This window comes from Coturnix japonica, chromosome 7 (genome assembly GCF_054131305.1).
Source record: "Coturnix japonica strain WE chromosome 7, WE-NBRP24, whole genome shotgun sequence".
In the NCBI taxonomy this organism is placed as follows: domain Eukaryota; kingdom Metazoa; phylum Chordata; class Aves; order Galliformes; family Phasianidae; genus Coturnix; species Coturnix japonica.
This window is the reverse complement of record NC_140669.1, coordinates 10,051,939-10,068,011: the sequence shown is the minus strand read 5'-3', so window position 1 is coordinate 10,068,011 and position 16,073 is coordinate 10,051,939. Positions and strand designations below refer to the sequence as shown.

General features: G+C 45.4%; 2 protein-coding genes and 2 long non-coding RNA genes across 12 annotated transcripts in view; 3 read left to right on the top strand and 1 right to left on the bottom strand.

Annotated features, from left to right (window-relative positions):
- The window catches only part of SMARCAL1 (SNF2 related chromatin remodeling annealing helicase 1), a 33,376-nt gene extending 28,518 nt beyond the window's left edge, over positions 1-4,858 (top strand). For 6 of the 9 annotated variants that reach the window (XR_014947878.1, XM_085552236.1, XM_015868825.3 and 3 more), the window contains 5 exons: positions 215-317; positions 1,341-1,523; positions 2,299-2,399; positions 3,940-4,036; positions 4,492-4,858. Coding sequence is in view for 7 of the 9 variants with exons in the window: in XM_085552236.1 (XP_085408362.1) it covers positions 215-317; positions 1,341-1,523; positions 2,299-2,399; positions 3,940-4,036; positions 4,492-4,692 (685 nt within the window). In the remaining 2 variants the exon portion in view is untranslated. Of the gene's footprint in view, positions 1-214; positions 318-1,340; positions 1,524-2,298; positions 2,400-3,939; positions 4,037-4,491 lie in introns of those variants that run through there. The other 3 variants (XR_014947877.1, XM_085552238.1, XM_085552239.1) reach the window with 3 other exon arrangements.
- On the bottom strand, positions 4,717-6,915 carry LOC146760068 (uncharacterized). The gene is made up of 2 exons (XR_014947879.1): positions 6,800-6,915; positions 4,717-6,752 (listed from the first exon to the last, which is right to left on the bottom strand). It is a non-coding gene; the product is annotated as an uncharacterized LOC146760068 (long non-coding RNA).
- A 38-nt stretch (positions 6,916-6,953) lies between these two features.
- On the top strand, positions 6,954-8,544 carry RPL37A (ribosomal protein L37a). The gene is made up of 4 exons (XM_015868824.3): positions 6,954-6,985; positions 7,189-7,317; positions 8,112-8,194; positions 8,367-8,544. The coding sequence occupies exons 1-4, from the start codon at positions 6,983-6,985 to the stop codon at positions 8,428-8,430; spliced, it is 279 nt and encodes a 92-aa protein (XP_015724310.1). The 5' UTR covers positions 6,954-6,982; the 3' UTR covers positions 8,431-8,544.
- A 3,428-nt stretch (positions 8,545-11,972) lies between these two features.
- On the top strand, positions 11,973-13,257 carry LOC146760067 (uncharacterized). Its single transcript, XR_014947881.1, has 2 exons — positions 11,973-12,085; positions 12,910-13,257. It is a non-coding gene; the product is annotated as an uncharacterized LOC146760067 (long non-coding RNA).
- Positions 13,258-16,073: the final 2,816 nt, after the last annotated feature.

Below are 16,073 nucleotides of genomic sequence, written 5' to 3'. Positions count from 1 at the left end.
ACTACTTGCTATTCCGTAGAAGGTAGGGAATTTTGATCATCTGCGATGGAGCACAAGTCAGAAGTATGGAGAGACAGATGGATTGTCAAATGCTAACTGAGTTTCTAATTAATGTTAGGTAAAAAGTTGATTTGATATCTGTTTTGAGCAAAGCCTGTAATCTCTCAGCAGATAATTCAGAACTTGTGGGTTTTTTTTCTCGTCTTTAATATAGAGAATACATCTTGGAGTTACTAGAAAGTGGGAAAGATAAATTCCTGGTGTTTGCTCATCACAAAATAATGCTGGATGCAATAGTTGAAGAGGTGGAGAGGAAAGTAAGTAATGCCTAAATTTTCCCAACTTTATCACTATTACAGCTTCAAAGCTGTTTAAGAGCTCCCCAGAGTTAGGGCTAGTCAGCTATCTTATGAAAGATATTGACAGAGATCATTTGTACTTGCTGTGTGTCTGAGCATGCCCTTCTCCAAGAGAGCTGAGCAGAGCATCATGAGATGCACGCTGAATTAGCTGTATGGCTTTTGTTATTTTTTGCTGACCTCCATCATCTGTCCCCAGAGCTAGGAAATTTTTGGAGTAGTTACCCCATGTGGCCATCTCTGCTTTTTTCTCCAAGCTTTTCTCAGAGAGGGAAAAGGTTACAACCCAATCCCAGCTATGGCTGCCTTCCTTTGTACTGTAGTACTCTTATGGTATTAGAACCCCTGTACATGGGCGATAATTTCTCTTAATTCAAAAATGTTGGCACTAATTATTCATGAAAGATTTCTGTGGGCATTCCTAAAGAGTTCTTGCTCACGTTGGGGCAGTGTGAATGATGATATTCCTGGCTTTAAAATACAGTGGCAGCGGTGACTTTGCCTTTGTGACAGCATTCCACAGCAGAGCAAGGAGGCTGAACCCTAAAGTTATAGCCTTCTAGCATCCAAGTTTATACTTGGATGCCTCTCCTGGTGCTACCAGGATCTCATCTCCTCCTTTTGTAAGCAGAGGAAGACTTAAGGAGGTTGTAGCTGTTGTAGGATATGGACACATACAGCATTCATCTTTTTGTTAAGCTATTTCCCTTTCTGCTATACTTGCCAGTTGGGCGATGTTCTACCTATTGCTCAGGGCTGATGGAGCAATGGACACAGAAGCAAGCCAGGCATTGTTAGCAGAGAAGTATGTTATATGTTGAGCTAATGTGTCTTAAAATTTGTGAAAACTTTTAAAAAGACAATAGTTGCAATTTTTACTTTCCCGTTTCTGGCATGGGGAAGGGAAATAGAATCCACTGAAATTTGGAAGTAGAATGCAGGAAAGGCTGCTAAGTAGGATGTTTCTCTGCCTTTTCTCAGCATTTTGACTACATCCGCATTGATGGCTCTACACCGTCAGCTGAACGGCAGTCTTTGTGCCAGAAGTTCCAGTTCTCAGAGAAACAGGCTGTGGCTGTTCTGTCCCTCACTGCTGCAAACATGGGCCTGACACTGTCTGCTGCGGACCTGGTGGTGTTTGCAGAGCTCTTCTGGAATCCAGGGGTATAAATCCTGGAGTGGGATGGGTGCTGGTTGCTGCCTGCAGAGCAGAAATGCTGGCTCTTGGGAGATGTGAGGGAAGGGAACTTTCTTCTAGGGCTTTTCTGTTATCTCTCTAGTGGCTATTTGTTCAAGCACCTTGGGCTTTGAACCATTGTGTCTGGTTACACTGTTTGCTGGCTGGAGAACATAGCATGAAAGGAAAACAGGCTGCTGTTTCTTGACAACTCTTCACAGCTCCTGCAGCTCAGCCAAGATCTGAATGAGCCCATCATCAATGCTGACTCCCCACTTCACTTTGAAAGTGCAGGGAGTGCAGGTTTTCCTGCCTTGTTTATCCAGTTCCCTTAATCTCAGCCACATTTGTACAGCTTTCCATCTGGCAGCAAACATCTAGGAACAAGGGCTCTGTATTTCAAGCATCGTCTCAGTATGTTAGCAGTGTATTTGACAGAGCGTGTATGTAGACTGTGGACAACACAAGTTGCACCCCATACCATATGCAGTACAAGCATTTATCTCTGTTATTGTATACTCAGTCTTCTGGGAGTCCCTCAGCCCCAGATTACTGAATTTCAGTAGGAGGATTTAGGGCATACTTTGAAAAATGCTTGTTGTCTTTTAGTCAACCTGATGCAGTAGGTGACTTTTTGTCTGTGTTGAAGGATGAGGATGTTTATGGGATACAGACAAGAAGTAGTCACAGCACAAGTTCTCTGGTGTGTGTTATTCCTTAGATGCTTTCAACTGATTTTCTTTGTTATGTTTTTACATAAAGGTTTTGATCCAAGCAGAAGATCGGGCTCATCGAATTGGACAGACCAGCTCTGTTAATATTCACTACCTGGTGGCTAGAGGCACAGCAGACGACTTCTTATGGTAGGAAGCAGAGAGAGTCTCTTTGGTTGCCTTGCTGCCTAATTTCAGCGTGTCACATGTAACACAGAAGTTGCTTAATAATATTGATGGTCTCCACAGTCTGCAAGGGAGAAGCAGCAATTGCTAGCCAGGGCTGCAGTGAGATGGTGACAGTCAGCATAGTGTTATAGTGGTTACAACTAAGTGGGTGATAAGCAGGAGGAATAAAAGTAGTTATCTGGCAAAGAAAGGGGCTGCTGAGGAAAAAATTGGAGGGGTGATACATCTAAAACCTTCACAGCTTCCAAGACAAGAAAGTTTCTCACATATAATGTAAAGGTTCTGATGCAGGGGCACTGTAAAGTGTTGAGTACTTTGCAGTGAATCCACCAGGTACTGGAGATGGATGTGAGTCAGTTGTGAGTATCATGGATCAAGTGTTAGGAGCGGTCTGGCTGTTGGGGAGCACTTGGACAGGGGGATGTAGAGGATGACTGCACTGTTGCTTTCGTCTTGCTCTGTGATAAGCCCTTTGATAAGAGACTAAAGAAATGCTACTGATCCAGCTCTGGGTGAATGGGTGTTTGCTGTCACTGCAGCACTTGGGGTGAGGGAATCTGACATCCTGGGGCAGTGGAGAATGTGGGGAATGCCTTCTGCTGCAAGGGAACTGACCTACAAGCAACCAAAATAAATTATCCACCAGCTGGTTCATTTTAAGTCTGAAATTACTTATTACCTCATTTAAAGGAACGAGTGGGATAAATGAACTTGTCCAGTTTCTAGAATATCACGATGGCAAATAGTTATAACCCTACAATGCAGGGATCTGGAAACTGATGTATTGCCCACATTTCACAGAAATATAACAACAGTAATTCTGCCTGTATTGTGAAATGCTGTCTGTGTAGTTATTAGTGCTTAGCTGGAAGGAAATGTGGCTCTTCAAAGACAGATATTGGCATAGTTTTTAAAGGCAAGAAAAAGAACAAAAGGATATTTGGTGTTCACTGTGGAAATGCTGCTGGGATATTACTACACATTTTGACCCAGCAATGGATTCTTACTTGTGCAGTACAATGGGAGATACCCCAGAAATGCTTATGTGGCTGTTGACAGGCGTTACTACTGCTTGCCTTGGAGACTCAGCACATAAGCTATTAGGGTTCCCTTTAACTGCATCTTCTTATTCTGACTTCATACCATCAGTATCACCATAGCCAACTACTTTCCCTCCTGAATATGCAACTCCTCCAAGTATTTATAGCCTGAGATCACATCCTCTTATATGTTACTTATTTAAATTGGACTGATACTTTGATGGATTAATTGATAGCACAAAGCAGCATGCAACCATCATAAGCAAGAGAGCAGAGATTAAGAAGCTAACAAGCTTTGGTAGGAAAGCCATCTTTACAGTCCTGCTATATCTTTTTTTTCTTTCTTCCTTTCTTTCTTTTTTATATCTACACATAGTAAGTGACCAGGTATCCTTCTCACTGGACCATGGAGTCTTGCATATCATTTTATTCCTTCAGTAATAACTGTTTCTCTCTTCTAGGCCAATGATTCAAGAGAAAATAAAAGTGCTGGGAGAAGCGGGGCTTTCAGAAACCAATTTCTCCAATACAGCTGAATCTACTAATTACTATCCTAAGGTAACTGACCTGAAAGAATGTCGGTGGTCCCCAGGAGAGGCTGAATGGGTTTTGGCTTGTGTACATCTAGACTGGCATGTATGCTGACCTTGCACCTGCTCTGCCTTCAGTATCACAGATCAGAACGTCGAACACCTATTGAATCCATGCCTTTATTTACTCTCCACTGACTTCACAACCCTTCTTTTCTTCTCATTAAAAACATCATGGACATCATGGTATTTTGAATATTTACCTTTTATTGACAGAAAGTAATGGAATATGACCTTGTGTAGAGTTCAGGTTAAGACAGATCTTGAATCACCCAAGTAAAGCTGATCCCCTCTAGGCTTGGATTCTGTATTGGGTAGTAAAGCTGGGAAGAAGCTAGAAACGTGAGATTACACTTTGGTTGTTTCTCACTTCGATTTTATATGACAGTGCATATACAGCTTTTATGTGTTCTAATTTCTCAGCCGGATCCAAAGCAGAAGACCATTTATGAACTGTTCCAGAGGACCTTCTCTGACAGCCAAGATGACTCTGATGTTGCGCTTTTGGAAGCAGCTGATGCCTGCTGTGAGTTTGACTCTGACAGTGCCTTTAGAGACACAGAAGAGAGGTGTTCAGCGAGTTCCCCCAAAAAGCGGCGTACTGAGGAGTTTATTCAAGAGTAAAACAGTGAAAGTGGCTAACATGGATTTTATTTTATTTTTTTTAAAGTTAAAAATATGAGTTTATTTTTGGGTTTTCAGAAATGAAATACTTCAGATTTTCTGTATCTGGTAGTGTATTTCATCTCAAAGGATGACAGCACAACAAATAAACATTGCACACTTGGCAGCCTGCTGGTCTTGCGGTCTTACCTTTGCTGATGACTGAGTGGACATGGGAAGGTAGCATGCTGCTTTGTTTTGGCAGCTCAGCTTCCATGGTTGTTTTATTTATAAAGCAGATAACTGTTGTCTCTCTGCACAGAAGAGCTCTTCTGAGAATTAGTGGATCAGCAACAGAGTACTTTCAAAAGTCATCTCCAAAAAGCTTAGCGTGTATTATGAGGAGCTGGTTCGCACAGGCAGAACTGAAGTCCTTCTGTGAGTCATGCACAAACTAGCTCTCCTATTCAGTTGGGCAGTGAGCAGAAAAGAAATAGATACAGACAGTTCTTGATATTTTCTGGAGGTGAGAAAGAGGAAGGAGAGCCCCAGAAATCTCAATAATACCATAAAACCAAGCATTGTTATGGCCTACCAGCAAGCGTGTATTGCCTGTTAGGCACATATTTGCCTCAGCATTGTTGTCTCTGGCCTTGTCCTCTAAATCTTAGGACCTGCTCCACAGCACTTGCTGTCTCAGGGAACAGTGAAGACGGTGCTTACTGACAGAGATTAAGCTTGGCTACTCAGGGGAAGGAGTGTGCATTTATGTTTTCTTTTAGGCTCAAGACTTTATTTCCATCGATGAATGAGGTGAGGGGTTCATGAGGAAGCTGTTCAGTTTTTGTAGGAAGCTGATTCTGGACTGAGCAACTTAAATAAAAAGGTTGTATTAATTCATGGTTCCCAACAGAACAGCATGGTTCCCAAGCTGTAAGTTTTCCTGTGTTAGAATTTCATCTTACATTTGAACCTTAAGCTTGAGAAACATGATGCAGTGAGAATATTAGTGGGGTTGGTTTGTTTGTTGATTTAAAATATGTATGTGTATTTACAGTGGACAGAGGTGATCTAGTGATGCTTCTTTTCGGGCTTTCTAAAACACATGAGCTTTCAGAAGGGAATCACCTGTGTTATTTTGCCTGGAGGTGCATCAGCAGCTACTTCCATACGGTATTCAGGCTGGTTAAGACTTATTATTCACCCCCTTATACCTCTGTATGGTTTACAATGAGACTGTGCTATGCAAGGAACACGCTTAGCTCTGTGCAGATACCAGGCAGTGGCAAAAAGCCCTTTCTTCCATGGTGGACCCAAAGGAGGAAAAGGAGGTTTGTGCTACAGGATCAGACTGATAATATCTGGGATTTTTTTTTTTTTTTCCTGTTTCAGAGGGTTTGATCATTCCATTTTCATCAAGTGTCGTCATGGAAATACCCTGCAGGCTGTGTTTGCAGTTGTGCTGGGTAGAGATTTGCTTTTCATTCATAACTAGAAATGGTGCTCTGATGTGTGTGCAAGTGAAGAAATGTAGGACTGAAGATTGAGTAACTGGCCAACTGTGGGAAATGTTTTGTCTCTAGATTTGAGAGTCGATGCTAAACATCATTTATCTTGCTCAGACAACTGGCCAGGAGACAAATACACACTTTAAAATGCTTTTAAATGGCTTTCTTCTTGAACATGGGAGTGTTTAATCTGTTTCTAGGATGCAATCTTTCCTCTTGAAGAGAAGGTTGTTCTGGGTAAGTGGTGAGAAATGTTGCCATCTTCCTAGTGAAAAACAAATGGGAGGCATTATTTGTGTAACCATACTGTCATCTCCTGTAGAAGTAATTCTCTTCTTTGTATACCTGAAGGGAACTTACTCCCAGGAGGGGAGTAAACTCTTGGAAAGGGCTGACAATAGCAGGACACGGGGAAATGGTTTTAAGTTAAAAGAGGGAAGATTTAGGTTGGATGTTAGGGGGAAGTTCTTCACTAGGAGAGTGGTTAGGCCCTGGAACAGGCTGCCCAGGGAGGTTGTGGATGCCCCGTCCTTGGAGGTGTTCAAGACCAGGTTGGACGAGGCCCTGGGCAACCTGATCTATGGGGTCTCTATGGGGATCTATGGGGTCTCCTGGGCAACCTGATCTAGTAAAGGTGTATGTTTGGAGTAGGACCTCGCCGACCATAGAGCTCCGCACCTCCACGGGTAGACAAGCCCGCAGAGCATCACATCCGGTTCCGGTTTGACAGCTTCCGGCGCGACGGCTCATAGTGCGCCTGCGCAGTGCGACTTCCTCTCTCTGTAGCGGCGCCGTGAAGGAAGATGGTGAGCGTAGGGCAGCGCTGCGGCCTGTCCGCATCCATCCGCCCCCATCCGCCCCATAGGCACCAAGCACGGGCTGTGGGGCCCCATAGGCACTAAGCGGGGGCTGTGGGGCGGGGAGGCAATGGGAGAGCCGACGTGCTGTACGGGAGGCCTGGGATGAGGCCTTGTGTGTGATGGCAGCCGTGTATATTGCCTCCTAACAGGCCAAGCGCACCAAGAAGGTGGGGATCGTGGGGAAATATGGGACACGTTACGGTGCGTCCTTGAGGAAGATGGTGAAAAAGATTGAGATCAGCCAACACGCCAAGTACACCTGCTCCTTCTGCGGCAAGGTGAGGGGGCTCGTGCCATACAGAGGCCTTAATATCGCGGCTGGACAGGAGCTCTGCTGAGAGGGACCTGGGTGAAGGGCCTGGAGCATCTCCCCTATGAGGAGAGACTTAGGGAACTGGGTCTGTTTAGCCTTGAGAAAAGAAGGCTGAGAGGGGACTGGATCCAGGTTTATAAATACCTGAGGTGTGGGAGCCATAGTGGTGAGGCTGGTCTTATTTCAGTAGTCAGGACTAGGGGTAATGGGGTGAAAGTACAGCATAGGAAGTTCCGCATGAATGTGTGAAAGAACTTATTCATAGTGAGGGTGATGGAGCACTGGAACAGGCTGCCCAGGGAGGTGATGGAGTCTCCTTCTCTGGAGATATTTAAGACCCGCCTGGACACCTACCTGTGTGACATGGTGTAGGGAGCCTGCTTTGGCAGGGGGTTGGACTCGATGATCTCTAGAGGTCCCTTCCAACCCCTACAATTCTGTAATTCTGTGTTGTCAGTAGCCAGTTCCTGTTGGCAGCTTCATTTAAGCAGTTGTCTCAAGTCCCACAGGTAGGTTGCCTATAGGTGTAGGCAAACCTGGTGTCATCTGTGCGAGAGGATGGAGACTTCCTCATGTGGAAGGATTCCAGTGCCCTGCAGTCACTCTTAGATGCTGTTCAAGGGGCTCCATGCTTCTAGTAATATTACAATGCAAAGAGCCAGCACATAATAGCAGCGCTGCTGTGTTGTGTCACTTATCACACCAGCTGAGAGTAGGACATTCCTGTTTTTACTCATTCTTTTTTTACTTCTATTGCAGACCAAAATGAAGAGGAAGGCAGTTGGTATCTGGCACTGTGGGTCCTGCATGAAGACAGTTGCTGGCGGTGCCTGGACTTACAAGTAAGGCCGTGAAATTCCTATCAGTGTTAATGTTCATACAGCTGGAACATAATTAAACTTTTAAGATATGGCTTAATGACGATCTGTTAATCATTAAGTGGGTCTGTCATTAGTGCTTTTTGGTGTGAGTTCTGCTGCTGCAGCGTGCAAATGACTCTGCTTCTTCTTTCAGTACCACCTCTGCGGTGACGGTCAAATCTGCAATCAGAAGACTGAAAGAATTGAAAGATCAGTAGATTCTCCATCCTGTTCTCCCCGTGAGACGTGTTTGGTTTTTTTATCCTTTCCCTCCACTGTTAAGATCTGTATCTTCAACAATAAAAGGTGATATGGAGCGGAGTCGGGTTAAACTGGCTTGGAGACATTGATTTAAATGGTAAAAGAGCAGCCATTGTCATTCTCAAATGCTGTCACTGGTTTGCTCTTTCTGGTTCTGAGGTTTGGCTCTCATGTATGGGCTGGGGAACTTGGACGTACATCTTTAATATAGGGCAGGATAGAGATCTTCACCTTCTTCGCTGCGATGCTGTGGCCGCTTGGGGGCGCCGTCATATTGCTGCTGGGGGCTCCCATACAGCGACCTGCAGGACGGGACCGGGATGGGGGGCTGTGGGTGGCTGTCAGGAGAACGCTCTGTGTATCCGAGATCTTCCTTCCAAGAGAAGACCGTCTGAATTCACTTACTGTTCCAACTTACAGCTGCTGCTCATCTCACCTGGATGGTCCCGGTTCCCTTTGGAGACACAAAGCATTGCTGAGAGCTCACGGCACATGAGCCTGTCCATAAAATAGACATGTAGTGGACAGGCAGAAACACCGGACAGGACAAGAGATAATGGGCTGAAGTTGCACCAGGGTTGGTTCAGGTTGGATATTAGGAAAAATGCTCCTAATAGGGAGTCAGGGTGGTGCTGGGGTCACCATACCTGTAAGCATTCAGGCACTGTGGTGATATAGCACTGAGTACATGGTTGGTGGGGATGGATTGGGGTTGGACTATATGATCTTGGTGGTCTTTTCCAACCTTAATGATTCTATAATTCCCAGCATGGATCATAGCTCTTGGCAAAATGATTCCTCAAAGGATGCTACAAAGTGATACAGTAAGAAGCCGCGTGCTTCCAATTTCTCAGGGTATTTCTCAGGGTAGCAGGGAACCACAGGCTTGAAACCAGCCCTCGTGCTTTGTAAGCAGGCAGCTGCCATCAGTAACATATCCTTGTTCTACTTATTTGATCCTTAGCAGATGTCTTCTAAGGCATGGAGTGTGGCGGAGTTGTGGATGTGCCTCAGGTGCCCTTATTAGATGCCTGGATGCGTTTTGAAAATGGCTGCTTAGAAACTGTCTAATTGCTGTTCCACATATTCAAAGTGTTGGGTTTTTTTTTCTCTCCTGACAAGGCTCTGGCATGCCTTGGATTGCTAAATATACTTTCCTCTTGCAAATTCTTGGCAGGAAACTGTGTACGGAATCACGCCAGGCAGTCTCTTCAAATGTTAACAAGCTCATCGGTGTGGCTTTCCCAGCACAGAGTTTGTGCCCTTTCTTTCTTTCCTTCTCTCTTTCTTTCTTTTTTTCTTAACATCCCCCCCCAAAGAAAAACTCAACCCAGCCCTTACCCTTTCTGTGCAGTGCTGCTCCAAGCACGTCAACTGTGGCAGCTCTGCAGGGAAGGGTTTCTTTGAAACGCTTGGTGCTGGGCAGCCTGGTGTCACTGCTCTGTTCAGCCTCCTGGGGCTCCTGTGAGTTGTAGGTCTGGATTTTGGGATGCATCTGAAAAACTGAATCCATTTCCTCCCATCCCTTTCCCTGTCTTTCTCTGCTCTCCGTTTTTAGCAATCTGGGCGATATCTTTGCACGGTAATAGCGGATTTATTTCTTATTTTTGTGCAATTACAGGCATGTTATTGCTAGCTTACACCAGCTAAGGCTTTGAGTTGGACATTTGGAATGCAAATTCTGTAAGAGATTCCCTTGGCTTTGCTCAGCCTCCAACTTCCTCTTCTGGCCTTCAGACATCTTACAGATGTACTTTGGGAGTGTGTTTCTGTTCAGGTTGGGGATGTCAGATACCCTCATGTTCAGAGTCCTACCTGCAGTTCACAGCAGAGCGGTGTAAGGCGATGCACAGGAGCTGCTGCGGAGCAGGCTGAGTTATGGGGCCACCAAGCTTACTTCTGGGCCTCACCTTTGAAGGGAGAAGATTAGACACAGAACGAGATTGTCCCTGATGTCCTGATATGGGCACAAACTGAAACGCAAGTTGTTCTGTCTAAGCATCAGGAAGCACTTTGTTACTATGCTGGTAGCAGAGCACTGGTACAGGCTGCCCAGAGAGGTTGTGAAGTGCTTGGAGACCTCCCTGGAGATTTTCAAGATCTGCCTGGTTACAGCCCTGCATGCTCTGCTCTGGGTGTCGCTGCTTGAGCTGGTGTTGGAATAGATGGATTCAGAGGTCCCTTCCAACTTTAGCCATTCTCTGAGTCTGTGAGGACGAACTGATTGCCTAAAGATAGGATCCTGTTTTCATTCAAGCTGTTGGATGTGGAACTGTTTTTACTGTAATGGATTGAATTTGGGATAAAAAGGAACATTTAAAACCTTAAATGCAGAGCAGACCCAAGTCATGAAAGGGAAGAAGGGGAAACAAATAGGACAGACATTAAAAAACTGATTTTTTAACCTTAGCTTGCTGAAGCTGTAATGTTCTTCGTGCATGGAGAATAAGAAGGGGGAAAGAATAACAACTTCCCATAGGCAGGGTGTTTATTCCAACATGGATCCATCCTGACAAAATGTTACATATGTCTTAACAGTCCTTATGAACCTCAGGTGAAAATCATGCTGGTGCCTATGAGAAAATCAGGTAGAGGAAGGAGCTAGACCATCAGGAAGCTATGGAAGCATAAAGAAAGCCAGTTGTGACCTAAGCCCATTAGCTACGTGACTGTTGTTAAGCACACTGGCTTGGATTATCGTGGAAGCCATTCTTAAGGTGATGGAGGCTTTCACAATATGGACCTTAGGCAATGGTGAGGCGTTTCACGCTGTTCACGTGGAGACTCCAAGATGTTAGACATGGCAGCAGAGCTGCCAGTTGCATTGTCACTTTATTTCTAAAGGATTGACTGAAGTGGTCAAAATTGATAAGTGGGGGTCAGACTACTTGGTCTGGTCAATGCACCTTTCCCTTTCCAAATACTGCCATTTTTTCCCTGTGTTCCCACCTTGTTTGCACTCTCCCGGAGGGCGAGTCTGCAAGGTACAAAACATCTCATTTTGCTCTGTGGAGAGCTGAGCGCAGAGGAACTGCCTGCTGCTTTTTACCTCTGTTGTTCACCTGCAGGATAGAGATCACCCAAGCCTTTGAGAATATGCTTCCTGAATGTTCCCTGCCATAACTGCAGGAGGAGGGTACATTTGTCAAAAGGAGAACTTGCCATCACTTGCAGAGAAAGGGGTTATGTGGAAGTGAAAGATACTCTGGTTTGTGGTCTTGCTCTAAATCAGCTGCATTTTTAACATTCAGAAGCTAACAAAGATGAAAGACTCCTGGTCAACCTCTCCACTCCCTTGGAAAAAGAAAAATAATAATACAAAGACTTGATAAATATTTTGCATTAATACATTCCATTAGTCTTATAAAACAGAGTTTGCCAACTACCAAAGCAGGGAAAATATTTTACATAACTCCAATTGCAGCGTCTAATAGGTTGCTATGAGCCCGGTTTGAACAACTCTTTCCACAACCCAGAATGTGAAGGAATGCTGAGCTTCACTCAGGCTAGGACCAATCTTGCTCTGTGTGCGTGTGATTTCCTGCTGGCTTGTTGGTTTTATTGCAGTGGCAATGGGACACTGGCTGCCTTCTGGTGGGTGGTGTCCAGCAGGTGAGTGGTAGGCCATGGAAAAAAAGAGATGAAGGGACAAATGTGGCTCCCAAAAATACTTGTGAGCACAAAACAATGTCCTGCTCTGGAAACTTGGCTATAAAAGGCATGAAAGGCACAGCTGTCTACTATTATTGTTTTGTTATTAATTTTTAAGAGTGGTGGTAATTAACCAGTGGGACACATTCCCTAGGGATGTTTTTCAGTGTGGACTACTGAGAATTTCTGATTCTCGGTGCAAAGACTGAGCACTGGCTGTTCATCTGAACAGAGTCTATATGATGGTTTGGATCATACAGCTCTGTTTTTTCATCATGCTGACCAGTGATGGTGTTCAGTTGCAACATCTGCAGGAGCCACTGCAGCTTTTCCTTGCGGTTTTCAAGCCTGTTGCTTTTGGCACTTACAGGTAGACAGAACTGTGGATTTTTATGGGTGGTGGAGAGGTGAAGGGGGCTGAGGCTGGACTTCTGGTTTCCAGGAAGCTGCATGAGGAGCTTTGCATGTAGAGGGCAGGTTGAACTGCTCCTTGCCGTTGTCCCAAACCATGTTCCTCAAGCAGGGAAAGGCCTCTGATGGTAGGGATGCTGTGGTTCCACCATAGGGGGTTTGGTTTGGATATTAGGAAAACTTTCTTCTCAGAGCGCAGAGGTATTGGAACAGGCTGCCCAGGGAAATAGTGGAGTCACAGTCCCTGGAGGTGTTCAGGAAACATGCAGGTATGGCACAGAGGGATATGGTTCAGTGAGCACTGTGGTGTTGATGACTGGACTAGATGAACTTAGTGGTCTTTTCAACCTTAATGATTCTATGATTTGCCCTAGGCCACCTGTCACCAGTGAGCCTGGAGGGAAGGACACAGTGAAAGGCTCCCAAGCCTCTGGTGGTATCAAGGCTGGTCAAATCTGTGAGTTAAACCTTGAAGAAAATGAGTTCTGCAACAACTGTGGGTGCACAAGCGTGTTCTGCAGCAACTCTGCCACTTTGTTCATGCATGCCAGGATGATATACCATAGCTAGAGCCACATGAGAAGTGGCCATTCCCTCTTGGGAAGACATCTGAAATAGTGAACTAAGGATTTATCCTGAATTGGGGTGAAAATTTATTTGCGAATCCCAAACAATGTCTCTCGCAGAGCTGTGGGAATGTTGCTATAAAAGGCATGAAAGACCCAGCTGTCTATGATTATTGTTTTCTTGTTAATTTTTAACAATGAGGGTAATTACCCACTGGAACAGATTCCCCCCGGGATGTTTGCTGGTCTTTGAGTATTTAAACTATGAGATCCTGGGAGCAGAGACGTCTAGGGCAAAGTGTACGTACTGACACCAAAAACCGCAGTGCCTTCAGCCATGGCTTGTGCAAACCTACTTTCAATTGCACGGCAGCAGTCTGGGAGGACGCGTGTGGCCAGACATGCTGTCTTAGAGGGGTGTCAGCTCCCACTGGGGTGGCAGTAAGGCTTGGGAAAACCTGGAGAGCTGGGTAGCCCTGAGCGCCTGGAGTCTTTCTCAATTTCACCAGACTGGTATTTTACAGCAGAATGTCTTCGGTCAGACTGTTCCTAGTGAAGAACAATTAGCATTTGTTTTAACAGAGATTTAGGAAAGAGTTTCAACAGCCTAAGTATCAGCCTTTGGTCACCAAGGGCTTTTTTTTCCCCTCTCCCCATCCCTGTAGGCTGCAGGAGTACCTTCTCTTATAGGAATCAGTTCTGGAGCGAATGGAGACTTGCCACTAAGTTGTGCTTCTGGGCAGAAAAGCAAGACCAAGCTGGTTTGCTCAGTTTGTAAAGCAGAGGACAGACCCCTTGCACTGCATGCAGTCACGCACACACTCCCTGGCACCTAATTAACAACTTGCAGTTAAGCAGTGGCTACTTCCTTGCATCATTTCAACACGGTTGCCAAGTGGAAAACTGAAAAGCAAGAGAGAGCTGAAAAAGCAGCGGTGATAACAACAACAAAGGTTTGGAGTTCGAGGAAATTTCACTCTATGAGGTCAAAATTCTTTGCGTGTTCAGGGTCTGTGCTGTTTGCTGGCAGGTGATGCTGATCAAAGTGGCAAGGCCCTTTCTGTTGGAAGCCCTGCTCTCCTGAAGCACCTCTTGTTTGACTGGAATTTCTCAGCCCTAAAATGCACACATATCGGGGGAGGGGGGAGGATGTGGGGGGAATGTGGGACTGGGTTTGAAGAGAAGTCCGAGGAGGGCTTCTGTCATGCTTAAGGAGGTTGCATGTGCTCTGTGGGATGGAGCAAGCAGATGAGGATGGCAGAGCATTACTCTTAGGACAGGGCCAGGAAGACTGTGGGGTGACACAGCTAAGAGATTTGCAGAGCAGAGGGCACCCGTATGTGGGCTAACAGCCAAGAGAAACCTGGTCCTAATTTTTCTGGGAATTGAGGAAAGCATTTGTCCGTGAGCCTTCCCTCTTCATTTGCCTGTCAGCAGTTGGAGGCGAGGGCTGCGCTTGCCTGGTTCATGGCACAGGCGGCTTTCCTCTGGGCTGAGGGGTTTTGGCACAGCGCTGTTGGAAAACAATAACAATAATGTCTCGTGAGTTAGGTTTTCCACTCTTTTATGCTGCTGGCCCTGGGGAAGAGCTGAGGCGTGCAACACTGTTGGCACAGCCAGAAGTACCACAGCTATCAACAGCTGAATTAAGGAATTGTTTTTTTATGTGTCTTCGTGCTCGAGGTTATGGGAGATGTGAGGGGAAGGGGCCCAAGGGAAGGCTGGTGTTAAGAGTGGATCATGAGCTGTTTCTGCTTTGCTTGCCTTTCCTTGTCTTCTCTCCATGGAGGAATCCTGTGGAGGCACATGCTTATAACTTTTCCCAGAAGTCTTCATGAGGTTGGCAGCTCTGGGATCTGTGTGTCTGGAAGCTGCCTATGTCTATAACATGGAGGCAGCAGTCTCAATAACATGACTTAAGAGAAAAAGTCTGAAGGATCTGGAGATATAAATGCTTTTTGACTTTTTTTTTTTTTTCTTTAATATGCAAGAAGTTGCTCTAAGGAGATAAAGTCTCATCAATTCCCTGTTTCATGGCTGATGTGACAAGCAGTGATCTTCTAAATTGCAGCAAGTTAGGGACTGGTTGGCTTTACTTTGAGTTGGGGTTGAAGCAAGACTTGCAGAGGTACTTTCCAGCCTGTTATTCTACAGTTCTCTATTAGGAGCTGCAGTGGAGAAATTAGGTGCCGGTATTGTCTGAAAGTTTTTAAGTTGGAAGTTAGGCAAGCACTGGTCAGAAGTGGCTCTGGTAGAGCTGACATTGGTAGGAGACATGAAAGCAGACTGTCCTTCTAAATTCCTTCTGGCTTTGACTTTGAAGAACAGCACAGAGCTCTGAGGGCAACAGGCTGTGCATACTCCATTCTTAATTGGAGGGAGTCCAAGACTTATGGATACCTGTTGTCAGATAACATAAGGAACCTGTGAGGCTGGAGGGTTTCATCAAGAAAAATGCCATTCCGTGTGTTCACCCTCCTGGCTGTGGGTTATCCAGAGAGGAAAGGAACCGATTCTGTGGGTGACTCATGGTCTCTTCCTAAAAGACCCAATAATGTTGGGTTGAATCACTGTGCAAACATGGGCAGAGCTGCAAACAATACCCAGAAATATTGGCCTCCTTCCTCTGCTCTCCATTCAGGGTTTTATTGCTACATCTAAACCTGTGGCTCACAGTTCTTAGGGAGGTATGTTTAACAGCACGCACGTATCATCATCCAGATCTCTTCCTCTCTGCCTTGAGTCTTTATGTGTGGAACAGTGATGGAGGGGCCTGTAGCTTCTTGCATCTTCTTGCTTCTGTGGGATTCTTGCAGGCTGAGCATGACTGAATGGCTGTGGTCCTGGGGATGAGAAATGCCTCACACCCTGCTGGCATAAAAAACAAATTACTGTTCCCCTGCCTAACGCATTTGTTCAGTGCCCATTCCATGAGGCTGCTTCTCGCGCTGTTTTCCTTGCAGGATATGACT

Excerpts from the sequence above, each read along its gene's own strand:
- RPL37A (XM_015868824.3), top strand. Across the intron at positions 7,318-8,111 it reads CCTGCTCCTTCTGCGGCAAG|ACCAAAATGAAGAGGAAGGC; the intron begins GTGAGGGGGCTC and ends CTTCTATTGCAG. Across the intron at positions 8,195-8,366 it reads GGCGGTGCCTGGACTTACAA|TACCACCTCTGCGGTGACGG; the intron begins GTAAGGCCGTGA and ends TTCTTCTTTCAG.